We start from the raw sequence: 27,887 nt of genomic DNA, 5'->3' as shown, positions 1-27,887 counted from the left end.
CGTCTTCCATTTAAGGATTATGGAGGCCACTGTGCTCTTAGGAACCTTAAGTGCAGCAGAAGTTTTTTTGTAACCTTGGCCAGATCTGTGCCTTGCCACAATTCTGTCTCAAGGATTTTCCTTGTCAAGAGGAAAATGAGAAGCAAGAGACCAAAAAATGCAGATGAGCTGAAGGCCACTGTCAAAGAAACCTGGGCTTCCATACCACCTCAGCAGTGCCACAAACTGATCACCTCCATGCCACGCCGAATTGCAGTAGCCCCTGACTGCAGAACAAAAGATCCAGGGGGCGGAGTTGGATCCACATCCAGGGGGTGGAGATTGGTAGGTATAGGGGTGGGGATGGGTGGGTTTATGGATCAGGGGGTGGAGACGGGTAGGTTTAGGTCTATGTAAGGTGGGAGGAGTTGATTCTAGATCCAACCACGCCCCCTGGATCTTGTGTTCAGTGAGGACCATCTCTCCAGAAGGCCAACGATTCACTAAAAATGTTTTTTTTTTTAATTGGTCTTATGAAGTATTCTAATTTGTTGAGATAGTGAATTGGTGGGTTTTTGTTAAATGTGAGCCAAAATCATCACAATGAAAAGAACCAAAGACTTAAACTACTTCAGTCTGTGTGCATTGAATTTATTTAATACACGAGTTTCACAATTTGAGTTGAATTACTGAAATAAATGAACTTTTACACGACATTCTAATTTATTGAGATGCACCTGTACATGTCTATGTAGGCTGTGTATAATATCTACAGCATGCACTAAAAAGTATACTTCATATTGTTTCGGGGGGTTTTTTTCGTTTTTGAGCCTCACCTTCAGTCATGTAAACAGAAGCGTCACGAATCAGAAGTCGCGCGTTACTTCAGAAATAGAGAGAGAGAGAGAGAGAGCGAGCGAGCGAGCGAGCGCAAATTCCTCCGTGTTGTACAGGTTATTAATATTTGGTGCTGAAACTTGAATTGAGCGGAAGAAAGAAAAACATCGACTTTCGTCGTGGCGTCTTTGTTTTATAGTTGGACGAGACATTACTGAGCAAGAGTTTCTCAAGTGACTGGCATCTTATCCACAACGCAGGCGATTTACATCTGTATTCTGCTGAAAAACTATGGCTTTTATGTTAAAACACATGGTAGGAGGGCAGCTGAAGGATCTTACCGGGGGACTTGCAGAAGAAAAAGCAGAAGGAGAAAAGTCAGAAGCTGCAGCGAAAGGAATGACACAAGAAGAGTTCGAGCAATATCAACAACAGTTGGCGGAGGAGAAGTAAGATTCATCACTTCTATATCCTCCACTTTGTTTCATTGGCGGTTTGGTCATGACAAAATAATATGATGTTAAATGTTTTTTTTTTGTTTTTTGTTTTTGTTACAATTTTAATAAAATGCATTTTATTTCATTTGTATGTATGCATAATTCCCCTCCATTATTACGTTTATAATAACCAACGAATACAAAGATTTTTTTTTAAATATATATATAAATGTAGTTAATTTTCAAACAATGACTTTGTTACATATATATATATATATATATATATATATATATATAATTTTTTCAACAACAAATTCCACTTCGCAAACAAACAATAAATAAAGCGTATGTTCCTTACATAGACATCCAGACACAGATGCACATGAATCTTAAATGAGAACCTGGATGGATGTCACAATAATAATTCTTTTTAAACATTTTATATCACATTATAACATCCCTATCCCTCCTATTTGAATTTAACACACAAAATGCACAGTCACTTGTTCAAATGTAATACAAGGAGATGTAGAGAAGGTCAATGTTTATCTCCAGCTTACTGTATTTCTGTGGTTTAATCAATACTGCATGTCACCTTGCTCTCCGGATCCATGTTTCTCTGGTTTGGCATTGAGGACAGTGACTCCTCTGGAGAAATGCATATGCAGCTGTTTTTCTTCCTTTATGTGCATTTTCGTATGGTGTCGTATTACATCGTCCTAGACGCACACAAAAAAGGTTAAAATGTACACTGAAGAAAATTTTGTTTTGGATCATGTTTATGCAAAATAAAAATTTATATAAATGTATTTTTTATATTTATACTATTTAAAAATATGATTAGCAAAAATTGTGTTATTTTTTATATTTATATTTATTAAAAAATATATTAACAAAATGTTTTAAGTTGAACCGACTTTTATTTACCCATTAGGGAGGAGCGGGATGCCAGCTTTGCCCAAAAGAAAGCTGAGCGAGCCACAGTCAGAAGCCACTTCAGGGAAAAATATCGCCTTCCAAAAGTAAACAACACTTGATAAAATGCACTCTATGAACCATTGTAATTTGTTATTTCATTATTAACATTATTCATTATTGAAAAATGCTTGCTCTATTCTTTATCTGTTTTCTTTTTATTATATAATTTAAAAAAAACTGCGTTAAGCTTGTTATAGCACTGGCATATCATTGCTCTTTTGTTGATTTTGATTGCTTCCGTTGTCCTCAAGTCGCTTTGGATAAAAGTGTCTGCTAAATGACTAAATGTAACTACTATTTTTTATTAACAGAGTGAACTGGACGAGACACAAATTCAGGCTGCGGCAGATGACGTGGAGTTGCCCACAGAGCTGGCTAAGATGATCGCTGAAGACAACCAGGAGGAGGAGCACAAGCAGTCTGTCCTGGGTCAGCTGACCAACATCCAGAACGTCGATATTGACCAGCTAAAGGAAAAGGCCCAGTCCACCATCGAAGACCTTAAACAGTCTGCTGAAAAGTGTGAGGTCATGTAATACACAGAGCTGGACTGCTGGTTGAGGATCTGATGTTTCCTGATATATAATATAGGGAATAAATCTGATCCATGAACAGCATTCCTATAATAAGATGAATCTCTGATTCATGAAAGACAAGCTCCTTGCCAAAGCCAAGCAATCATATATAAATTTGAAGTGTGTTTGTTGATATCGCAAATAATGTTTGCTATACTGTATACGTGTTACAATTTTTCATAATTGTGGCTAAAGGCAATAATTATCAGTTCTTCAGTGTTTAAATTAGCCAGAAAATATTTCAAAATACAGTATTCCAGTCTGCTAAATGCATATTGCTAATATGTATAATATGTATTATTACTAATGTAATATATAAAATACTAAATTGTTTAAATTATACATAATTTATGTATTTGCTCCTTTTTATGTACTCGGTATATTGATGTATGTATGTGCAGTGTGTATATGTAACATACGTTGATGTTTTTTATGAACACCAAATATAAACTTGTGAACAGTCATTGTTTATTTCTCTCATACATTTAAAAAAAAAATGTAATGTCAGTCAGTGTTATTAATACACAAAACAAAATAAAAGTGAATTAAAATAAAATATTTTAAAAACTTAAACTCATTATTATCATTATTTATCTCAACTAGTTGCCAATGCAACATTTGTCATTTTCATTTGGTTTACCCGATGTACTAAAATAACTAAAACTGAAATAAAATTAATAATACCTATGCAGACACATGACCAAAACACAACAGAATTACTAAAACTAGAATTACTCAAATTAAAATGAAAGTTTGCTGATAGTTTAACTTAAATATGAATAAGGGAACCATTGTTAAAGGTCGATGTTGTCTAAGATTCATTTCTGTAACGCAACGCTGGTGCATCAGGAAAAACATTCCGTCTCCATTGAGTGTCAAAAGTAGTACACTCAACTCTATTTAACACGCGGGAGCCTTTACAGAATTCGCATTTCATAAAGTTAACGAAAACTTAGATGGATACCGAAGCGGATCTCTTCTATCGTCAGCTGCCCAAAGTGGTAGGAAAAACATTTTTAGATCAAAACAGACGTTATCCTTTATTGAGCTCAATCCAGTGTATGTAAATAAATTAATTCAAGTAATTACACCTATTGAAATTAAATAAAATTGAAATTAAAATGAAATTAATTTCTTTCAGGAGTTACACGCACATCTTAATGGTTCTGTGAGTTTTGAAACGATGGAGACGCTTATGAAGCGCAAGCCGCATCTGAACATCGAGCACAGCATGACCGCCATCCGCCGCGGACAGCGCCGATCACTGGACGAGTGCGTGTCAAACACATCACATAAACACTGGACGAATATACTGATAATAACCTTTAAAACAAGTAATAGAAAAATCGTAGAAATTGGCTGCGTCTGAAATCGCCTATTCTCCGAGTACGTACTTCTTTTGAACAAGTACGTACTTAGTATGAAAGTATGAATGTAAGCCAGACGTAACTACATCCGTGATTTTGTCATTTGTCTGTAAAAAGTTAACATTTGGGCAGTGTCATTTTTTTCCCCCTGCAAAATTGTATTAAAATAATTACAGATTAGTTATGTAATTTTCTTTTTCTGTAAAATATGTTTCTAAATGTAAAGTTTTTTTCCCCCCGTCATGTCCAATTATAAATTAAATCCAAGATTAAATGTTAAGTATCTTCAGCTAATATGTTGCAGAAAGTACATTCATTATAAATGGATATATCCATGAGTTATTGTGTATGTTATTTCCTTTATGTTTTTATTAATAACATATTTAAAGTAATGTCCAGGTGATGTGCCATGGTGTATGGTGAGGTTTAAGCCTTTTTGTTATTTAAATGGAGGATTGGATCCAACATTAAAGGAATTCATTATAAAATTGTTATTAAAATGCTTATCAAAAAACAATTTACTATAAAGTGGGGATTTGTGACTTACTAGCGTCAGTTGCGTCACTTCACTACCATTCACAAATCCTCCCCCTTGGCCTCATGTATGGTTGCCCAGTAGTGTTGCAACTTGTTTCCGTAGTGTTGTGCTAATTTCTTTGTGTTGTGATAATTTCATTGTGTTGCGCTAATTTCGTTGTGTTGTGACTTTTTTTCCATTTTGTTGTGCTAATTTTGTTGTTGTGACTTGTTTTCTGTTGTGTTGTGCTAATTTCGTTGTGTTGTGACTTTTTTTCCATTTTGTTGTGCTAATTTTGTTGTTGTGGCTTGTTTCCGTTGTGTTGCGCTAATTTCGTTGTGTTGCGACTTTTTTCCATTTTGTTGTGCTAATTTTTTTGTTACGACTTGTTTTTTGTTGTGTTGTGCTAATTTCGTTGTGTTGTGGCTTGTTTCCGTTGTGTTGCGCTAATTTCGTTGTGTTGCGACTTGTTTTCCATTGTGTTGTGAAGATTTCGTTGTGTTGGGACTTGTTTTTTGCTGACTAGACAAGTGTGCTAAATTTGTAGCGCACACTAAGTATAATAGATAATAGTGTACTACACTTAGTCCTGATGTCATTTCATTGATTACAAACAAACTATTCCTTAAGTCAGTGTATTTCTCCAACAGGTGTTTTCAAGTGTTTAAAGTGATTCATCAGCTGGTTGATTCAGAAGAGGACATACTAATGGTAATGGCTTAATCAGCGTTTTATTCTCTTGCACCTTTAAGAAGAAATTAAAAACAGAATTATGATTATCAAACAGGTTGCCAAAGCAGTCATTCAAGATTTTGCGGCAGATGGTGTAAAATATTTGGAGTTGCGTAGCACGCCACGGGAAGTGACTGAAACAGGTACTGGAAGCGTTTTATATGTCAAACATTTATTAGCAGCTCTTTTCTGCTTTTTGTTAACATTTATTTTTGTCATAAAAAGGTCTCACTAAACAAAGATACATTGAAACTGTGCTCGAAGCCATCCGACAGTGTAAACAAGAGGAAGTTGACATTGATGTCAGGTAACTTTTAGGTATTTATTGTAGGTAACAATCTGTTTATCTTATGGTCACCTGTTGTATTTTTGAATGTTTGAACAGGTTTCTCGTAGCCGTGGACCGCAGACATGGGCCTGTGGTTGCCATGGAGACAGTGAAGCTGGCAGAGGACTTCCTGCTTTCCAGTGATGGAGTAGTAGTTGGACTTGACCTCAGTGGAGACCCAACAGTGAGTTCAGATTAACTGCAATTAACTTGATACTCGACTTGTTACTTCTATCTGCACTCTCCATATCTTTGATCTTACAGGTTGGTCATGGAAAAGATTTGCTCTCTGCACTTGAAAATGCCAAAAACTGTGGTCTGAAGCTGGCGCTGCACCTTTCAGAGGTCAGAGCACATGGAAACTTATTTATGTTGGAATTATGTTTTGGTAGGAACCTAGTGCCGTCAAATCGATTAATCACGATTAATTGCATCCCAAATAAAATATATACGTCTGTCTGTGTGTGTATTTATATATACATATAATATACACAGTACACACACACATATATTATGTAAACAAAAACTTTTATTTTGGATGCGATTAGTCATGATTAATCAATTTGACAGCATACTTTCACATGGTTTACGCGAGAGTTCATGTTTATTACAGGTTCCTTCTCAGAGAGATGAGTCTGAGCTGCTGTTGAACTTGCCTCCTGATAGAATCGGCCACGGAACCTTCCTACATCCTGAGGTCGGCGGGTCTGACAGTCTTGTTGATAAAGTTTGCAAACAAAATATTCCTATCGGTAAGAGTTTTCCATTGTACTTCCAGAATTATATACTTGAATATTGAAGTTTTTAATTATTTTTGTATTTTTTACTATTTCATTTTTATTTTATTAACTAATTTATGTTTTTAACTAGTCATCCACCAAATTCCAAAATGACATACTTGAACTTTGAATAAGTAATATTTTAAACACTTAATTAGTGTTCTATCATAATTCCAAAATTACATACTTGAACTTTAAATATTTTCTTTTTAATATTTTACTGTTATTTTTATTTTACTTAATTTTTCCCCTAGTTTTTCATTATATAGTTGTTTCCAATTGCATTTAGTTACATAGCTGAACTTTAAAGAATTGTTTTTATACCTAATTTACTGTTTCTTTTTTATTTTATTTTTATTTTATTTTTTTTTTTTACTAGTTTTCCATTGTAATTCCAAAATTACATACTTGAACTTTGAAACAATTATATATTTATAAATAAAATGTTTTATTTTATTTTTATTTTATTAGCTAATAGCACTTAACTAATTAACTCATTTATTTTATGAACTGTCCTTTCATAATTCCAAAATTACATGAACTTTAAATAATCATTTTTTAAAACTATTTTTTTTTTTAAATGTAATCATTTTGAATTGCAGAGATGTGTCTGACCTCTAATGTCAAAGGTCAAACGGTGCCTTCATATGACAAGCATCACTTCCAGTACTGGTATAAGAGAGGACATCCGTGTGTTCTCTGCGTGAGTTCTTTTTCCCACTCTCTTGCAGTTCAGACACTTTATCCCTGTAAGCCTGACATATGAAACAGTAGTTTTAAAAAAAAATTGAAATGGAAGAAATATGCAGTTTGATTTGCAATGGCCAAAAAGTGAAATTCTGATACCTTGTAATGTAAATCAGTAATATCTTTAACACTCAGTCACTCCATATCTCCCAATAACATGTCTTAGTAAGTTTTGATCATGTTAGTAATTTAAAGGCCTTAGAAATTTAGGCATTGTTGGTTTAATGTAAACTTTTTTTTTTAAACGTGTAGAGTTAGAAAATAACAAGATGCCTATTCCTCCTCCTGTCCTGTCAGACGGATGATAAGGGTGTGTTCTGCACGGATCTCTCTCAGGAGTACCAGCTGGCGGCCTCCACCTTTGGTTTGACCCGGGAGGCCGTGTGGATGCTCTCCCAGCAGGCCATTGGATACACCTTTGCCCCCGAGCCAATCAAACAGAGGCTGGAGAAGAAGTGGGCGGAGCTCAAACAGCAGATCCTCCAGTGAGGAATGGCAGCTGTAAAACTTCAACAACAGTCCTACCTCAGAGTTTGTCAAACAGTGGTTTGTCAAACACGAATGCACATTGTTGCAGCTAATTATATCGGTTTCCTCCATTTCAAAGCACTGCATTAATATCTGAACTAATACAAACTTGTTGTGTGAAACACCTTGGACTGTTTAAATTAAATTGATTTTAATATTTATAATATATTATTGAGGATCTCTTGAATATTGATATGGTTTATTAATACAACAGTATTAAATATAAGTTTATTAATTACACAACTAGTGTGAAAGTGATTTATTTCTCTTACATTTTCAGCAGAGTTGTACTCATTAAGAAATACTCAATATTTGGCAAAAAAAGTATTATTTGCGTGTTTTACAGGGTCAAAACATTGATTTGATGAACACAGCAAGCGATCTGGATTCTGTCAGATTCTGTTTTTAACATATGTGTCATTTTCGTTTTCCATCACTGTTTGAAATTTGAAAACCCTGAAACTAAATACAAAGAGTTCAATTTTACTGCATAAAAGGCACGTTGTTCCAGGTAATTATGTGAGTTTCCTCTAGGTAATGTCCGAATTAATATATACACTGTTATTGAACTTCCTTGAATATTAACCCATAAGAACCTACGGTGACGCGAGTGTCACAAACATTGGTGATTATCTGAAAAGGTCTTTTTAAAGCATTATACCCCACTTTCAACTCAGGAAGTCCCTAAGTGACATATAATGAACATCCAGGTTCAGTCATGTGACAAGGTGTGCCATTTTTGTTGCCATGGCAACATTTCCAAAATGGCGTCCTGTCTGGTTAGCATATGTTGCTGTATCAGCAATTTTTAATATACTAAAGGTATATTTCAATCCATGCAACAATTATAATGTTTTAATAACATATCCTAGATTACTCTTAACCTGATTTGAATACATTTCTTGAACAAATTGATATAAAACAAGTTACAAAGGTATTGTGGTGACGCATATGTCACATCGGGCTCTTAACCTTATAAAAGAGTCACGTATTTGTCACATTAAGAAAAATGGTAATGAGCTGTTCAATTAATTTAGCTGATTCAATTATTTTAGTGTTATATATTTCCTGCTGCTCATTTCAAAGCATATTTTAACAAATCTACGTGCATGTTTAACATGTTTACCTCCAGTGTGAGGTAGCTATTTATTTTTATTCAGTTTGCACATTTCCGAGATGTGAAAAAAAAAAACCAATCAAAAAATCTAAAAATTAATTTCTGGTTAAACCATATACCTGAAAAGGTAGAATTTTTATGTTACAAAAGAGTTGTAACATTTAATGGTCACAGTTATGTGGTTTTGAAATATGTTGTGGCAAAGCAAATAAAATGCGAAAACTGTATTACTTCTGAAAAAGGTTTTGTTTCATCTTACCAGAAAAGTAATCATTTTGATATATGTTGTGGAAAAGCAAATAAGCAGAAAAAAACCTGTCATTTAGCAAAAAAAATGATAAAATAATTTTTTTTAAATTGAGAAATAAACGCCCAATGTGACATGTGTAACATTACAGATCTTTCACAAGGAGCGGTTGTATTTTAAAAACAACTGCAGAAACATGTTATAAGTGGTCCATTTGGTCTGTTTTATATGCCCCATAATTTTCCTATAAGGAGAAATTGGTCCGGGTTCTTATGGGTTAATATTGGTTATTTAATATAATTATATTAAAAGAAGCTGTCTTATACTTTAACCAACCGAAAGGTTTTACCACTAGAGGGCAGCAGTTCATTTTAAACGTTCTTGATTTAACTGCAAAGCAAGAAAGGTTTAAATGACATTTCTCTCCTGGATAAAGGAACATACACAGCTCAGATCTCTGTCGTGTTGAATACTTGATTAGATCTTTAATGGCTCTTGTTGTCAGACTGTATATCTGTCTTTATGTAACCTCAAAGATCTCCTGTTCACTCTGGTGCCAGAGCTGAAAGTGTTTGTGAGAGCTTAGCATGCAGTTAACCTCTCAAGACCACAGTGTCTAATGGCTGTGAACTCGCTTTGGGAAGACAAAAGAAACAGAGCCATGAATCCTCCAGCACACTGTGGTTTAGTCCTTGCTTTTATATTAGGCTTTTGAGGGGGATCTATAGGGATGAGGAAAGAATGGACCCCATTGTGCCCTGTTGGGCACCTCAGATGTAACACCTCTATTGATTTCTCCTGAGGTTTCCTTTAGGGGTCCTACATCTGAAATAGTATCTTTGTGTGTGTGTGTGTGTGTGTGTTTTATACAGGGTAAAATCAATGTCAAAATGCGTTTTCAGGTCTTTCTCTCGCTGGTGTTACATTACAGGAGAGACTGGGGCTAGTCGTCACATCTTTTACCTCTGTCATTAACTGCTGAAAAGTTTTGGGTCAGTAAGTATTTTTTTTTAATTAATACTTTTATCCAACAAAGATGCATTAAATTGATCAAAAGTGACAGTAAAGACATTTATAATATTACAAATATGCTGTTCATTTGAACTTTCATTCCGTTCACCAAAAATCCAGAAAATGTAGTCAAGCACAGTTTCCACGAAAATATTAAGCAACAGAAAGAGTCACATTAGCATATTAGAATGATTTCTGAAGGATCATGTGACGCTGAAGACTGGAGTAATGATGCTTAAAATTCAGCTTTGCCACCACAGGAATAAATTACATTTTAAAATATATTAAAATAGAAAACAGTATTTCACAATATTGCTTTTTACTGTATTTTTTATAAAATAAATGCAGCCCTGGTGAGCATAACATACTTCTTTTTAAAAACATAAAAAACCCAACCCCAAGCTTTTGTCCCTCAAAGACTATTGAACATTATCACTGATATTCCCTACAGCTGGTCTGCAACTACTTTTGTGCTGTTTTTGCAATTGTATTTGTTTAAAGAGAGGACCTCCTATTGTACCTTTTAACATGTCACGTTTCTCATTTATTCACTTGTAGCTTTGGGCCTCTTTGCCCAATGTATGTGAAGGGCAGAGGTCAACTCATTCAGTCAATACACAACACAACTCGTATTGTCATCTTTGACCGTGACACCTGCACAAATGAGGTCACATATTAGATTTTTGTTGTTCAGCACATTTGTCTGTGTGAAAACTTGTGTTAGGTAGGTTTTAATCTCCTCAAATCCGTCTGAACAGCTCGAGGCAACATGCCATGCTTATTTAGTAGCTTCTGATTAATGCAATATGTTATTGCATATAACAAATAAGACGGATGACATTGTTAATTAACTGTTGACCTAACGGTGTTTACACCCTGCCTTTTCAATCGCAGTTTGCAGAGTTGCCCATTTTTGTTGTTTATAGTGGAGTTTGACTGCTTTATTATAATTTTATAATAATAGCAATAGCTTTGAATTCTTTGCAAAACCTCTGAGGTCTCACATTGTTAGACGTGATAATTTCCTTTCTTGGCTAAAACAGCCACATGATGCTGGCAGCTGTCCAGTGAGATATTCCACAGAGGCGTATCTTCTTCACAAGGCCTCTGCTATGCTGCTTCTGTTTGTAAAGCATATTTGACAAGCTGGTAATGATGCCAGACACATACAAACTACAAAGCTCGTCTTGCTGATGTCATCTCAACAATGCCCAGATGCATTTGCTGTGTTAGCAAGAGCTTTGGCTCTGTCTGCAAAAGCAAAGAGTTTTTCATTGTTTGAAAGCAGCAGAGTGCTCAGGTTTTTCTGATTTTAGGAAGACATGAAACTGTGAGAATGCACTTATGCACAGAGCTATCCAAGAGCTTGCTCTATGATTATTATTATTTTTTGTTCATTTTTTAATTTATGCATCTAATGCATAAATTAAATAATCCTGATAGCCAGATGCTCTAGAGTTTAAATTGTTGATGTGTAAACTTATCTCTTGCGTTTTAAAAAAGATTGTAGTCTGATGTGAACAGTGGCAGATATACAACAGGATCACCAAATCTGACAAGGCAGCATAACACATTCCCGAAATCCGTTACTCCCCTCTATTTCCCACCGAATGAATTTAATGTTACACAAATTCTCTTTAGTGATGTCTAATCTCATTTGTTTCATACACTAGAAAGCATTTTGGTCTGATGCAAACAATTGCAGATATACAGCAGGATCACAAAATGCGGTAAGGCAGCACAACAGGTTACTGGAATCCGTTACCCCCCTCTAATTTATACAGAATGAGTTAAATGTTAGCCGTTTTCATACTAATGATAGCTAATCTCCTTTGTTTCATACTGTAGAACGCATTTTGATCTGATGCAAACAATTGCTGATATACAGCAGGTTCACAAAATCCAACAAGGCAGCGTATAACAGGTTGCCAATATCTGTTACCCTCCTCTATTTCACACAGAATGGGTAAGATGTTACACAACATCCCACTAGAAATGTCTAATCTCCTCTGTTTCATACTCTAGAAAGCATTTTAGTCTGCTGTGAACAGTTGCAGATATACAGCTGGGTCACCAAATCTGAGGCAGCGGAACCTCTCTATTTAATAAGGTGAGTGCAGATCAGTTTATGATTGGTTGTTTGTTTTCAGTTCACAATTTGGTGTTAAAGAAAACTACAACACAGATGAATGGTGATTTGATTGGACAGCGTATAATTCATCTAATTAGCACAACATACCATCTGCGTAATCGTAAATCACATACTGCATTCTATATGTGTGGTTTTCCTGCTGGATTGGAAGATTATTATTGAAAAATTACATGTTGCAACTGCACCCACGCTGTTCCTTCACTTCAGTTGCCCAGGGTGATGATTTGTTTTGAAACAACCTTGCAAAATGAGCAGCAAGCAGAGGTGTCTTGAGAACGCCTTGGCTGCCCTTTCAGGGTCCTTAAAGTCACTGTAGCATGTAATTGTGGCAGGAGTGCCAGCGAAAGAGAATTGGATGGTAGAATGTATTGGTGCAAACTGGGTTTTCAACAGTAATAGATGATTCTTAATAAAGACTGAGCAATTTTGTGTTCAGTAACAATCCGGTTTTCAGCCTGGAAATTGACCTAGTGGTATGAACATGTGGAAAATACTTGAATCGCTGGGGAAAAAATAAAATAAAATTCACATATAGTATGTACATGCATGGCCCAAATAAATCTGTGCTATTCCATATTTCTCTTTGCTACAGAAACCGGGCTGTAATGATCTGATTGGTTCATCTGGATGAGTAGCATTTCAATATAAAGTTACCAAATAATCCATTTAAACTTGTCAGAGTGTGAAATTTCAGATTTGATCTGAAGCTATATGAATCCACATGTGCAGGGTGAATGACTGATTGATTGCTGCAATTATATACTGTGATTATAGTGGACATGTCAAGTCATTTCTCTTGTAGTTTACATTAAAACACAAAGTTTTTGTATTTTACACAAGGTCTTTTTAAGACATGTTATATACACATGCAGTATTTAAGAGAGCAGTTCAAGAGTGAGATGAACAGTTAAAGATATGTGCATGTGCAGACACTAGACTTGTGTGAGGAAAAGGCTTATTCACTGAAAATCCTCCATGAATTCAAGATTCACTGTGACCAGATCAGTGAGTCAGTGAGTTGAATTATTGAATGGATTATTCTTTTGAGAATTTCAGTACAGCGTTTGGTCTCCACATCAGATTTATTCGCAAATTGGGTGATTGGTTAATGCCAATTTCTACGTATACTAATTTTGCACATTACAAAATGCATTATGATTGCACAATGAACAATAGTATAAATAGTATAAATAAATTCTAAATTAAATAATGCAAATTTTTATTAAACATATTATTATATCTGATGCATTATCTATGTTAACGTATAGAATGTGTAGAACTTTATTGTGAAATATCACTACTGAAATTATAAAATAATACTACTTAAATGCACTTTTTTCAGAGTTCCCTCGAAAATGTTTTTATATCCCAGTTATTTGCATTTCTTTCAGGATATAATATATTTGAATATATTAAAGCGGAAACAATCCTTTCTGTTGCCCAAAATAGCTGATCTTCCAGCAGCAAAACCCTGGAGTGTACTAGGAATTCATTCTCTCTGTAGAAAAGCGTGCAAGCCCACGGCATCCTCATTACAGCAGACCTGGAGGTGAGCCTGAAAGGAGTTGTCCGTGTCATATTTACAGAGTTTGAGCTGTTTGCTTTCTCTGATAGACTTTGCAGCTGAAAGCTACACTTTTGTGAGAGCAATTGTTACTCACGACCTTGATTTAAAAAAAAAAAAAAAAAGAATGACAATGGACAGATCTATATACCTATCGCTCTTTCATTCTATCATTATTTTGTTCTATCTATCTATCTATCTATCTATCTATCTATCTATCTATCTATCTATCTATCTATCTATCTATATCTCTCTATCGTTCTACCGTTCTACCGTTCCATCTATATATCGTTCTATCTATTGTTCTGTTGATCTATCGTTCTGTCGTTCTATCGCTGTGTTCTATCTATCTATCTATCTATCTATCTATCTATATATCTATCTATCTATCTATCTATCTATCTATCTATCTATCTATCTATCTATCTATCTGTCTATCTGTCTATCTGTCTATCTGTCTGTCTGTCTGTCTGTCTGTCGTTCTACCGTTCTATCTATCTATCTATCTATCTATCTATCTATCTATCTATCTATCTATCTATCTATCTATCTATCTATAGATATCTATCTAGATAGATAGATAGATATCTATCTATCTATCTAGCTATCTATTCTTTCGTTCTACCGTTCTATCGTTCTGTTGATCTATCAGTGTATCGTTCTGTCTATTCTATCTTTCTATCAAGATGTATGTGTTTTTGAAGGAGGCTATTGATGAGCTGTCTGAAAGCAGTAAGACTTGTTGGTCTTAGCTCACTGCTCTGCAAGCAGGCAAATGTCAGCCGAAACAATGACAGTGTCACCAAAGTTCTGCTGACGTCTTCCTGTCCCTGAAACTCCTGCCACCTGTCAGCTAAAGATATGAAGCGAGTGGCAGATTCCCACTGACTGGACACAAGCAGGTGACATCTGTCAATTATACAGGATTTACCATGGACCTTTTTACTGCCTGAGGTGACAGATATAGACTTAATGTGGTGACAGTACATTCTTTATTCCTATTCTTAGCGCTATTTTTTTATTTTACAGAAGGTAGGATTTGTTTCAGCCGGTAACAAAATATACTTTCCAATCTGTACTCAATGTTTCATGCTCAGTTTAATTTGGTTAAATCCACCAAATGGCCACGTGGTTTCATACCACACAATACAAACAAGATGAGGTCTGCAGATTGTGCTGTGATTGACCTTTGCACCCTTTTCAGTCTCTAATAAATTCATTACTGCCATAAGGGCCAAACAATTTATGACCTTGATCTAGAATACAGCCATCGGGGGCCAATGTGTTGGCTAGAAAATATTGTTAAATATAAATATGTTGTATCAGCACATAAGAGTATGCTGTTGCTTCTATTCCCTCAATGCTCAGCTCCACGTGGGACAGGTCAAATGTCACAGGAGGTTGTTCATGTGAGTAATACAGGTGAAATAGTGCCTGATGAGGAATGCAGTATGAGTGGCCCAGTGATGTGGAAAACTGTGATATGTGCCCAGTTTTTAACTTAGTGGAGCAGTAAGGTTTTGAAAAAAATTGCAAGGACACACACAAACCTTGAGTCACTAATGTGGCGAGGGACTCAGTAGCCCCAAGAAATAGATTACATTTCAGGGTAATTGCCAAAAGTACTGCTGATAATGTTCTTTTCCCATGTCTGTAGTGTTCTGATGACCGTCGCTCTGGTGTGGCAACCCAATGAGGAGTTTGTCTTCAGTGGGCTGAGAGTCAAAGCGCCCACTAGAGGTGCAGAAATGTAACAGCTGCACCTGCAACAAACAAACTGAGTGATTCTCTGGACAGTGTCATCAGGTAGGACAGCCACAACACTTTTTTGTATTGATACAGTGAATGATTTAGCACATTTTATTGCTCTCTGTTGTGTGCTTTAAGGTTTATTGCAACAAAAAAACATTGTAGTTTTGTTTCACATGACCATTTTTTAGCCTCTAAAGTAAACCTTCAAACAGGCTGCATTTGATAATGTACTCTTAAAACTTCTTTAAAGGAATAGTTCACCCAAAAATGAAAATTCTGTCAGTAATTACTCACTCTCATGTCGTTCCAAACCCGTAAGACCTACATTCATCTTCGGAACACAAATTAAGATTTTTTTGATGAAATCTGAGAGTTCTCTGACCCTGCATAGACAGCAACACAACTGACACGTTCAAGACCTAGAAAGGTAGTCAGGACATCGTTAAAATAGTCCACGCGACATCAGTGGTTCAACCTTAATTTTATGAAGCTACGAGAATACTTTTTGGGATATTCATTACAATCAACTCTTTAAGCAAAATAATGACATTTGCTAATATGCTCATTTTTATGTAAGATTATTGGAGTATGTTTTACAAGACAAAACTATTTCAGTCTTTCTACTTTAAAAATGTCATGTTTAATTCAATGTGCTACTTGCTCTTTCTTTTTAATTTATTGAACATTTCTAGTTATTTCTGAGTGAAAATTGATCCTAATTTTTTGTGTATAGCATGGGCAGTCATATATTTACATGTTCAGTTGTGACATCATGAACACAGTTTCTGAATCACATGTTTTTGCAGCTTAATTTCAAATGGGCTTTTTCATCAGCTGAACAATCAGTATGTTGTTAAACAATAGTACAGTTAAACACACCATACTTCTATCCCTCACAGCGTCATTTTCATTCCTGACAGAAATTAAATATAGCACTGACCTTTCTAAAGTCTATTACACTGCAAAAATAGTTTTCGAAGAAGCAAATAAAGATCATTGGAGCATGTTTTATAAGAAAATACTATTTCAGTTTTTCTACTTGAAAACGTCTCATTAAATTCAATGTTTTACTTGCTATTTCCATGTAAATGTTTGTGAAATTTACTATCAATTTCTGAATAAAAATAGCTTCTACACCAGAATTCATGTAGGCCTATTTATTTACCAGAAACAATGAACACATTAAAGCAATGATTACATATTGTGATCATAATGATTCAGAGTCAGACATGTTTGAGCCAATTTTAGAAGACAATGTTTAATTTGTCATGTATGTATTTCCTAGCTACAAGTCTCTTGTTTCTGCATGAGTTTGTTGCGCTTGGAACAATTCAAAGTCTGGTAGTGTGTGATCCTCAGCTATTTAGCCAGTTTTTCCTCTGTAACTGTTTACAAAGTCAGCAAGTGTATGACACCTAGTGTTTTACAATCTGTTCAGAAGTCGTGTAGTGCATTCCAGCCTGTGTCAGTGTTGTGTGGTGGTCCAGTGAGCCAGCAGAGGGCAGTCGTGTGAGCTGAGGCAGGGCTCCACCCCAGTGTGCCTCAGAGAGCTGCCTCTGATGCTGCTGCCTCCGAGCCTGTGGGCCAGGTGCTCTCACACTGACTAAAATCCGGTGAGGTTACATTTTCTTTTTCACTCTCCAATAAATCACCATTAATATTGACTTTCTGTGGGCTGACTCACTTTCTTCATCTAAATTTAGAAGACAGAGGCAGCCATCTAAATCCGGTTAGAGGACAGAAAATGCCATCCTTTGAGAAAGAACTATTCATTTTGGCTTTTGTGTTATAAATAAGTCTGTCCGAAGCACCTGGTGGAAGTTTTATCTTGTTTTAGAAGTTTAGTTTTCTGACACGTCTCCTGTGAGGGTTGGATTGGTGTCTGGGATTCATGTCTCACCCTCTGAGATCAGCAGGTCACATGCAATAACAAAGTGTGATTTCCATAAATAGCCAACTCTCCTGAGTTTTATTAGTTTTGGTTCATCTGATGCAGTTATTAACTACTCAGTTGAAAGGTATGTGCATGATGGTCTTCCAAACATGTTTTTTACACACTTGAACAGCATCAGTCACTTTATTGTTTGTTTGTGCACTGCATTTCAGGCTTGAGGTTTGCTCATGCAATCAAACAGGAGGGCCGTAGGTGACATCATCATCTCTTTTATCCACAAACCTCATCATTGACCGAACTGCTATTTGATCTCCTGGTAAGAGCTCCATTAGTGAGCTAAAAGAAGCTTCTAGCACTATACATGAACTAATTATGTATTGGTTGGAGATCCATCCAAGGAAGAAGTGCAGCAAATGATTGAGTCCAGGTGCAACTCGGTCACTGATAGATTTGTCACCCTAAAACTAGACCGAAAAATCATATTAACAATGACATAAATCAGAGTAATGTCAAAAGCTAATAATCTGAAACGTCAATAAGGACCCTTCAGTAATTGCATTAAAGTCAATATGAGCCAGTATTCGCAACTAGATGTACTGTCTAATGTATTTGTATCTATCAAACAAAAATACGATGGGAGGAAAAATTATATTTATATGGTTTTAAATTCTTTTGCAAATCTTTTGTGTTATCCCCAAAAAACTTTGCGTTTGCTTACAGAACTTTTGAGAAGTTTCTCGGATTTTGAGGGAATGCAAAACTTTTGCAAGAAAAAACCGAGAACACTTTAGTACAGGGACCAATTCACAGTATTAACTGCTTATTAGCATGCCTTTTATTAACACATTGGCTGTTTATTAGTACTTATAAAGCACAGCACATATTCTGCATGACCATATTCTACATCCCTAAACCTACCCAATACCTAAACTTAACAACTACTTTACTAACTATTAATAAGCAGTAAATTAGGAGTTTATTGAGGCAAAAGTTGTAGTTAATGGTTTGTTAATGATCGACAAACATACATAGAGCACATCACATATCTAACTGTTGGACTGTGTCATAGAGATTCATGCCAGAACTTTGTATTTTTATGGTTTGGAATGACAGGAAGGAGAGTGATGTTATCCCTTCAAGGAAGTCAGTTTTGGTTTAAATGGAGATGTGTTGCTATCGTTAAATATCTTTATTTTTATTGTTCTACAGATATTTAAACTGTTGCAATAACTACAGTTACTATTAACTGCTTTTCATTAAGGTGTTCCAGTAACTTCAAGTAAAACACAATTAGATGGTCGAACCTACTGAGATATAATCTTGGACAGCTACGTCAATGGTTACGCTCAAGTCAAGGACCTTGAAGAAAATGTCCCATATTGCCTTTCATTTTGGACTGGAGAAGAGATTTCAGGGCTGTGGGGATTGAGCAACAAGAAGACCTGAATCATAAGATCAATATTCTTTTGTCTATTTCTGCAGTGAATAAAAAACAATTGGTTATCTTGTGAGCAGTGAGCTGAAATGTATTGCTGTAAGGAAAAGCAAGCACTACCTCATGGTGACAGTGAAGAAATGAAATGATGTAAACTGACAGTAATTTATAAAGCAATCAATATGTGCCTTCAGGATAGAGTAGCACAACAGCCTCCGGTACATCATTTAATCCATTTGGTGGTAGAAGTCTATTGTTTTGGAGTTACTCAAGTCGATAGACAAAATAATGTCTTAAATAAAATTTGATCGACAAGAGAAAGGTTAATCAGCGTTGTGTTATAGACTTAAATTGTTCATGCAACCAAAAAAAAAACACAGTTTAATGGGCTTGCTGTGTATTCTAATACCTTGGTAAAATAGGGCAGTGCTGCACAATGATTTCATTCTCAGTTTCATAAATTCACAGTGTTCCTTTAATCTCTGTCAGTCCCCAGAGTCTGAATTTATTTATGGACTGTATATTTATTTATAGACTCCTGTCCAGCGTCACCCAGTAAACAAGCATAGAAGAGTGTATTTGGATGACATAACAGTGTTATTTTAGTATCACTGAGATACTGTTATAGTTTTTGTTAATATTTAGAAATTTTAGTTCAAGATTTAGCAATTTTGTTCGATTTTTGCATATTAGTTTTTTGGTTTTTAAATTTGTCTATATAGTTTTATAGTTTTTATTACTTATTTATCAGTGTTAAGTTATATGCCATGACATATGTCCATAATTGTAATTTATTTTTTTACTTTTTTTTTTTTTAAATAGTGTAGCTGTATACAAGATGGTTGAAATTGTAACTAATTAGGTAATACATTGTAATAATATATTAATAATCTGAATATAGAATTACAGAATTCTTCACATATCATTAATGTACATTCAAGTAGTTATTTTAATGAAACTTTGATGTTTATATTTGAGCTTGGGCCTTTAAAAGGTATTAATTTATTTGTAATATTAAATTATGAATTTCTAAAAATTTGAAATAACTTTAAATAATGTGATTAATATGACTGGATTGATTAGGCTATATGATAATTTTATTATGTGTGGCAAGAAAATTAAGAAGATGGAAAGTAATATTCAAACAACATTCATAAATAAATATTTTGAAACATTTAGATTAGGGAAAATGAAGAAACATGGCTTTTTTTTAAAAACAATTTTTTTTTTAATTTATTTTCATTTTAGAAGGTGCATGGCAAAAACAGTAAAATGTTAAAATTGTGAATGATTTGATAAAAGAAAACTAATATGGTTTCCATTCTTAAAGTGTGAGTTTAATATTTTATCCAGTATATTAAAACATGGGCATATGAAAGCATAAGCAATGTCCCATTTAATGTCTGTTAATGATATTTATGAAAGTTGCTATGTTACCCAATTGAGACATATGATGACCTCTCTAAATTAGAGCTATCCTGTCTTTGAATGCCAGTTCATTCGACCCGAAATGAATTCTATCGTCTGTTACAAAACATGCCAAACTTGAGCTTCGTCAGACTTTGATGGGTTATTACAGAAGCTGTTGCTTGGCAATATCAGCAGCAGCATCGGTGTCCCTAGAGAGCGCGCGAGAATAGAAGCACAGGATGCGCACGCCCAACACACACGAGCGCCGCGCGAGCGTTCACATCTCTCCAAACACCGCTGCCAGCCGCTTTAAAGTTACACTCCGACCGCAGATAGGCGTTTTATCGCGGGCTACGTTTTATTTACGTGCCATGCTTCAGTTACTAACTCGTTACTGAAATTTGAACCGTTGAATTCAGCCAACACAAACGAAGTGGAGCGCCTACAGCGACACATTTGAGCCTTATGAAGATTGTTGAGGTAAGTGTTGCGTGTGCTAACGGTTTTTTTTCGCGTTTATTCCCACAGGAAAGAGTAGAAATAGATCCTCCAGGCCAGAAATTTGAGCTTCAAAGAGGTAAGAAAGTACAAATGTCCGAGTCTGGACTGCGATGCTGAGGAGAAGTGAGTGAGGAGACAGAAATTGTGAGAAGAAGTGGAAACGCAGTCAGTATCGGTAGTTTGGGTGGCAATTACTTATATCGTTTGACTGTAGGACAGTAATGTTGTTTCATTCGATGGGCTGTTCAAGTGGAAATGATTAATGCCACTTTAATGAGTTGAACAAGTCGGCTTTCTAAGCATCTGTTGGACTGAAGACTGACTCTTCTAACCGTTAGACTGACTGTCAGCAAGTCAGTGTTTTTAAATGATGCTTGTGTATTTATTTTCAATTGGATTAAAGGGATAGTTTGCGTAAATATTACAATTCTGATTCTGTTAAAACTGTACATGACTTCCTTCCGCAATAGAAGCATCAGTCATTCACATTTCGTCTTTTTTCTCCATAAAATGAAAGTGAATGGTGACTGCAAAGAAAATCTTTGAGAATGACAGAGTTGTCATTTTTGGGTGTACTGTCCCTTTAAGAGAATTTCGTTTTTATTCCAACATGCATTTAAATTCACTTTTGAAAGTTATTTTTTTTTAAAAAGAGCTTCAATTTTTTTTATTGCCTGTCACAGTTGGAAACAAGCGCCATGTGTGCTGTTCTGTCTGTCCAACAGATGCCACATCCATCACTGTGATGTTCATGATATAACTCACACCTTTTCAGAGGTGTGCTTCACTGTCTCATACAGATGGCTTTTGAGGCAGAAAGAGACATTCCCCTTTTTCATTCCGTGTAGGACTCTGAAAGGGAAGATTTAAGAGATCTTCACTCTGATTCCTTTGAATTATTTCTCGGCAGGCTATAAATAGGATGGTGACATGCTCCCACCAGCTTCTAGTTAAGAAATAGATGGGCTCAGAGGACAAGACCTTCTAGCACATGTTCTGTGTGTTTTCCAAAACGATAAACGAAGTACAATTTGACCTGGCACTTTGTATCATGTCTGTGTGCATTGTGTCATAAATCATCCTGAAATAAATAAGCTTTCCATTGATGTATGGTTTGTCTTGATCGGACAATATTTGGCTGAGATACAACTATTTGAAAATCTGGAATCTGAGGGTGCAAAAAAATCTAAATATTGAGAAAATCGCCTTTAAAGTTGTCCAAATTAAGTTCTTAGCAATGCATATTATTAATCAAAAATTAAGTTTTGATATATTAACAGTAGGAAATATACAAAATATCTTCATGGAACATGATCTTTACTTAATGTCCTAATGATTTTTGGCATAAAAGAAAAATCAATAATTTTGACCCGTACAGTGTATTTTTGGCTATTGCTACAAATATGCCCCAGCGACTTAAGACTGGTTTTGTGGTCCAGGGTCACATTTGATGAAATTAAATTACTGCTGAATTTTTAAAATGCATTTTGACTTTATTTACCCTTATTTTCTTAAAAATAAATAAATAAAATAAAACATAATTGGAAAAATAGTGAATGGGAGGATATAAAAGCATAAATGTGAACATTTATTGTAAAAAAAAAAATCTATATATTTTTTTGAAGTTGTAAGTAAAAAGATTATTTGAGTATGTTTTACAAATAAAATTATATTTCAGTGTTTCTACTTAAAAATGAATCTGTAATTAAATGTGTTACTTGTTTGTATTAATTTGTAAAATTAGCAATTTGTAAAATTGGTTTAAAAGTAAACCCTACTCCATTTTGTTTTTTACAGTGTAGTTTAATAAAACACTTAAACACTTACAAACTAATTCTAAATTCTGTATAATTTAAGCTGGAAATTTGTTTAAAACCATTTTATAGGAATTTTAGGGCTAAAGCATTACATTGTCATGGCAATAAAGTTGTAATATAAGAATATGACTTTACACAAATGTTAGTAAGGAATTGTTTTGCACATATAATGTTAGCACATATTTTGTGTAGTGGCTATACCAGGGTTCCTCAAATCTTACCCTGGAGGTCCAATCCACTGCAGAGTTTAGCTCCAACCCTGATCAAACTCACCTGTCTGTGATTTTCTAATGATACTGAAGACATTGATTAGCATGTTCAGGTGTGTTTGATTAGGGTTACAGCTAAACTCTGCAGGAAAGTGGATCTCGAGGTCCAGATTTGAGGAGCCCTGGGCTATACTATTGAGACGGTGATTATTTTGCTAATATGCATTGGCTCCATTCACTTTAATTGCTGTCGATTAAGCTTAATTTGTACTGAACCCAAAATATTTCTTTAAAGTCACTTTAAATGGCACATCTCCAAAATGTATGTCTCTTTTAACACTTTAAAAAGAAATTTAAGTTTAATCTTTAATCTGGGTCATCAACTATTTACCCATGAGTGAATTATGAATGTCAGAGATCTTCTTTTCTTCCACAAGCGGATTGATTTGATTGGCTGCCCAACATTTGGTCGTTATCGGATCACTTTGTCTAGTAAGATTTTCTTCTGTATTTCACCCTGGTCTATACAGAGGGTTATTTTTACTTTCACTGCCATAGAAATTGTCTATATTATAGCCTCCTGAATTCTGTGGAAATAATACTTGTGGGACAACTCATGCATTTTTTAGCATTATACTAATGGATGTTTGCTGTTTGCGGAGGCCGCAGAGAGTCGTAACATTTTAAAACAACCACTTTAGAACAGAAATCACTTTGGTTTCTGTTTTGGCTGTATATTCTGTGCGTTTAAGATGACTGGATCCTAGTTGTTTTCCATCATGCGTTGTAAATATGTTTGTGATACTTTTTGAATTGCCTTTATCTTTTGCTACTTAGTGTTTATTTGTAGACTAAGCATATTAACAACAGTTTGTTTGTTTTTTTGCCATTGTTTATTAAAATAAATGGAATTAATTGCAATAAGTCTGAAATTGGAAACTTTTTTAATTTTTTTTTATTTTACAGTGAAATATTACTCATAGTAAGTAATAGTAATATTTATTATTCTATTTTTGTTTGAGGATTTTTAAAATAATAATAACTTTTATTATTATTTTTATTTTATATACATATTGATGTATAATCACAACATTCTGGCCAAATTCTGCAGCCCAAACACAACAAACCTAATTTTGAAAAAAATCAGAAATAAAAAATGTAAATCTGAATTTTGTTTTTATCAGAAAAATCACAATTTGATTTTTCCCCCAAATCGTGCAGCCCTTCTACAGACATAAGTCTGTTACGTTTTGTTAATCTGTAACTATGGAGGTTATGAATTGTTATTAAAACCTCAAAGGGCTCTATGGACTGGTGCACGTTATTGACTTCTGTAGTGCTACAGTAATTGAATGACTTCAGACATTTCTTTCTATGATGCATGTTGTATTCAAAAGTGGACTAGTAACTCAACAATATAATAGCAATTTATTTTCTCAAAGCACTGCAGTAATTACTTAGACAGCAGTTCAGCCCTGCTTGACGGAGTATCACTTTAATGTTTTGTAATAGCTGCAGAGAATCCAAACTGGAGTTACACACACACACACACACACACATTCCCACACTAACACAAGTCTTCACCAGCTCTTCAGCCCCACACACCTCGCACCCACACAGTATTCCTCTGTGAGCCTCATGACAGACTCTGCTGTCTGAATGTCAAGGACAAAATCAGAAAGCTCCGAGAGAAGGTAAAAAGACAAGTTCTCACTCTTTATGATTAGTCAGGCCCTGAGAGGATGAGGGGTTTGACATTCAAAAGATCTGCTCGTCACACTGTCTGAATGGAATATAGGCTGGTGACATAGGCGATGCAGGGTAAAGCTATGAAGATTGCTGTGTGTAGATCTTCCAATGCATATCTTATAATTTTATTCTTAAATAATTCATTTAAACATGCTCTCCATGAGCAGGGTATAAAATTGGGCCTGATATACAGTATATGTGTGTGTGTGTGTGTGTGTGAGAGAGAGAATGGTTTAGCTTGATGAATTAAGTCAACACAACAATTTGTTCAACTTTCACTTTCACTTTCCGTAATGCTGTAGAAGGGTCAAGATGATGTTACTTCTCAGATGTAAGGGATATTACATTGGATTATGGATTATAGCAAAATTATGCATTTGAATTGACCTATCGGTAAGCCCCGCCCCCCTTAGTTACTGTTGCTCACTTGAACAAACAAACAGAGTTGTTCATTGTCTTATAATGATGGCTGTCAGTGTGAAAACCTTGTCCCAAGAAAATAAATTTTGGACACAGAAGGACCACCTCTCATCGAGAAGCATTCAAGTGGGACTTAAATATGCCATGGAGGGATATATAACAGTGTTTACAGATCACAATGCAACTCTTTGAGCAATTTTGCTGGGCAACTTTTTTTGAGCAATGCTGCTTGGGCACTTTTCCATTGAGAATGGGTAATAAATTTCTATCTGGATACTTTAAATCAGTTGTGGGCCCTGTGTCTCACCTGATTGACCGTTGACAGCAACATTGCTCAAAAACTTGCCCTGTGTATCATCAGGCTTTTGGTCATCACGATCGCAGATGACAACATCCAGGATCAACACTGTTCATGTACCACAGGGTAAGAAGGGAAGCACTTAAATGTAGACTTTCGTTTATGTGTTTTTGACCTGTACATGACGTGAGGACAGTTAGCTATTTATGTTTGTATGTTAGCATGGACTCACTAACTTTAACGTTTGCTAGTTTTAGCCAGAGATCCCTTGCTGAAGCACAAGATGACATTAACGTTCTGCTAGATGAAAATTGTAACTTAATGAGAGTATGACGATCAGAAAATGAATGTTGAATAATAAAATAAATCCCAAATTCCATTGCATATCCTCTCAGGATAGCTGTTTTACAAGTCCCCCAGGCACATCGTTTTGCCATTTTTGTAGCATACAGTCACACCGATGAGAGCTTCAGATCTTCCAATGTTTCTCTATGGTGCTGAAACCTAAAGATGTCCGGTCCCCATGCAACATTTTTTCAACTGCCACTGGATCATCTGCGTTCGAGGGGAAGGGCTTACCGATAGGCCAATTGTTGATAAGGTCAAAAACTTTGTGGTGGGACAGACCAAAATCCACATTTTAGGTAGGAATGTTTAAGTCAATTTTATTTTTATAAAACAGCTTGAAACAATGAGATGTTAATAAAACTGGATACTTTTCATGCAAGCTTAATTTTATGTTAGATAACAGTCCTTCATACAAAGAAATGTGGTATTTGTGTTTCTAATGCATTAATAAAGTCATAGGACACCAAAGTGTGCGTCATTAGTGGAATGCGCCTAAAATAGATTTCCTGCCATTTAGAACCATACATTCAGATGGCTGCATATAGCAGTACTCACATTGCTTTTGCTAATTAATGAAGCAACTGAAGATCAAGCATAATGTAATGTGTTTTCCACTGTCATGGCAGCCCACATAAAAGGATAAATACAAAACCCTGTCCCACCTACCACAGCAAAATGTGTTAATGCGTTAATCCGCAAATTGCACTCCTTTTGTTTATTTAAAATTTGCTTTCATTTGTAAAATTATTTCAGCTCAGTTTTTTAAGGTTAAGGTTTAGATTAGGGGTGAGGAACCTGATTTAGACCAGCAGTTACAGCAATATTCATGGTCAGGGGACGGTGAGCTTTGACCAGCATTAAGGAGAGGGAAAGATGTGAAAAGTCTGGGGCTGTTGTTTAAAGATCATCCCGAGTAAACATCTGTCTTTTGGAGAAGCGTGCCACTGCACAGTAATATTAGTGTGTAATTTATTTCCCTCCAGGGCCAGAGCACCTCATGTGTAAGGGAGGTCAACATATGGTGCTGAGCTGTGTGTGTGTGTGAGAGGGAAAGAACTTGAGTTGTTAAAACACAGTCGGTATTACGTTGTGAGCAAGTAGAGTGTATTTCGCGTGTGTATCGGATGAGTGCACGAGCGTGTGTTCGCCCCAGTGCAGTGACTGATGTAATTTACACTGTCACAACATGAGGCCGGTCACAAGATGACAGGGGAGAGAGGGAGAGCAAGGCATAGTGATGACTGACCTGTCAGCACTGATCATTTTGTGTGTCATGTGCAGTTTGGTAAGAGACGAGAACCTGTAGTGCTAGAACAGGACCTGGATGAGAATTTCCTCTGGGTGATGGTCATATGTGTTGACCATGATTTGGCCAAACAGGTCATGTATTTGGATCAACGTCAAACAAACATGGTAACTATCAAAGGAATATTTCACACATAAATGAAAATTTGCTGAAGATTTACTCAGCCTCAGTCCATCCAACATATAGATGAGTCGAAACAGCTAATAAAAACATCACAATAATCCAAATGAATCCAGTCCATCAATTAACATCTCATGAGGTGAAAAGCTGCATGCTTGTAATGAACAAATCCATCAAGATGTTACTAACTTTAAACCATTGCTTGCACTTAAAATATGAGTCTTCTATCCTGAATATTTGTCTTTGGTGAAAAGGTTGTATTTACTGAATCAGGAGAGAAATATGCACATATTAAGCACAATTTACAAGTGATAAAACCATCCAAAACTGTTGTAAACAAATATGTTGGTGGATTTTGATGTGAGCAGACAACAGGGGATGGATTTTTTTCACTGCAGGTATAGCATTATTATGAATTATATGGACTTACGTGTATTTTAGCCAGAAGCGCCATTTCAAAGTTGAAATATTTTAATTATGGATTTGATTTTTACACTTGATTTAGCAGATTTGAACTTCACAGGACATTAATTGATGGACTGGATTCATGTCATTTACTTGTGGATTATTGTGATGTTTTTATCAAAAAAAATCACCATAAGGTCAATGGAAGGATAAAAAACCTGAGTGAGAGGCGAGCAGTGGCAGACAGTAGCATCTGGAGACTCACATGGGGCCGGTTACTATGGCAGTGAGTCTCTTAGGACATTAGGGAATATATACTCAGCAGGTT

General features: G+C 35.4%; 3 protein-coding genes and 1 long non-coding RNA gene across 9 annotated transcripts in view; all 4 read left to right on the top strand.

Moving 5' to 3' along the window:
* Positions 1-508: 508 nt before the first annotated feature.
* Positions 509-3,301, top strand: cplx3a (complexin 3a). Its single transcript, XM_058767629.1, has 3 exons — positions 509-1,265; positions 2,188-2,275; positions 2,543-3,301. The coding sequence occupies exons 1-3, from the start codon at positions 1,108-1,110 to the stop codon at positions 2,765-2,767; spliced, it is 471 nt and encodes a 156-aa protein (XP_058623612.1). The 5' UTR covers positions 509-1,107; the 3' UTR covers positions 2,768-3,301.
* A 322-nt stretch (positions 3,302-3,623) lies between these two features.
* Positions 3,624-8,020, top strand: adal (adenosine deaminase-like). 2 transcript variants are annotated; one of them, XM_058767403.1, is made up of 10 exons: positions 3,624-3,807; positions 3,948-4,078; positions 5,341-5,401; positions 5,478-5,565; positions 5,648-5,729; positions 5,808-5,934; positions 6,015-6,095; positions 6,364-6,502; positions 7,132-7,232; positions 7,613-8,020. In XM_058767403.1, exons 1-10 carry the CDS (start codon positions 3,763-3,765, stop codon positions 7,763-7,765), a joined length of 1,008 nt encoding a protein of 335 aa, XP_058623386.1. In that variant the 5' UTR covers positions 3,624-3,762; the 3' UTR covers positions 7,766-8,020. The 2 variants fall into 2 exon arrangements, with proteins under 2 accessions (XP_058623386.1, XP_058623385.1); XM_058767402.1 differs by having other exon boundaries at positions 7,574-8,016.
* A 3,550-nt stretch (positions 8,021-11,570) lies between these two features.
* LOC131534679 (uncharacterized) lies at positions 11,571-18,958 on the top strand. 2 transcript variants are annotated; one of them, XR_009269416.1, is made up of 8 exons: positions 11,571-11,909; positions 12,028-12,103; positions 12,205-12,289; positions 15,553-15,701; positions 17,086-17,260; positions 17,351-17,665; positions 17,754-17,857; positions 18,803-18,958. It is a non-coding gene; the product is annotated as an uncharacterized LOC131534679 (long non-coding RNA). The 2 variants fall into 2 exon arrangements; XR_009269415.1 differs by having other exon boundaries at positions 12,028-12,289.
* Positions 18,959-20,633: 1,675 nt separating this feature from the next.
* Positions 20,634-27,887, top strand: part of si:ch211-269c21.2 (carbohydrate sulfotransferase 8) — a 47,055-nt gene continuing 39,801 nt past the window's right edge. The window contains exons 1-2 of one of the 4 annotated variants that reach the window (XM_058767594.1): positions 23,089-23,116; positions 23,351-23,405. The gene's annotated coding sequence lies outside the window, so the exon portion shown is untranslated. Of the gene's footprint in view, positions 20,867-23,001; positions 23,117-23,173; positions 23,406-27,887 lie in introns of those variants that run through there. The other 3 variants (XM_058767592.1, XM_058767595.1, XM_058767593.1) reach the window with 3 other exon arrangements.

This window comes from Onychostoma macrolepis, chromosome 25 (genome assembly GCF_012432095.1).
Source record: "Onychostoma macrolepis isolate SWU-2019 chromosome 25, ASM1243209v1, whole genome shotgun sequence".
In the NCBI taxonomy this organism is placed as follows: domain Eukaryota; kingdom Metazoa; phylum Chordata; class Actinopteri; order Cypriniformes; family Cyprinidae; genus Onychostoma; species Onychostoma macrolepis.
This window is presented reverse-complemented; position numbering and strand designations above follow the sequence as displayed.

Bases quoted from the DNA above. Each gene is read 5' to 3' on its own strand.
- adal (XM_058767402.1), top strand. From the start codon at position 3,763: ATGGATACCGAAGCGGATCTCTTCTATCGTCAGCTGCCCAAAGTG. The intron at 3,808-3,947 runs GTAGGAAAAACA...AATTTCTTTCAG, and splicing joins ATCGTCAGCTGCCCAAAGTG to GAGTTACACGCACATCTTAA. The intron at 6,503-7,131 runs GTAAGAGTTTTC...TTTGAATTGCAG, and splicing joins CAAACAAAATATTCCTATCG to AGATGTGTCTGACCTCTAAT.
- cplx3a (XM_058767629.1), top strand. From the start codon at position 1,108: ATGGCTTTTATGTTAAAACACATGGTAGGAGGGCAGCTGAAGGATCTT. The intron at 1,266-2,187 runs GTAAGATTCATC...TTTACCCATTAG, and splicing joins CAACAGTTGGCGGAGGAGAA to GGAGGAGCGGGATGCCAGCT. The intron at 2,276-2,542 runs GTAAACAACACT...TTTTATTAACAG, and splicing joins AAAAATATCGCCTTCCAAAA to AGTGAACTGGACGAGACACA.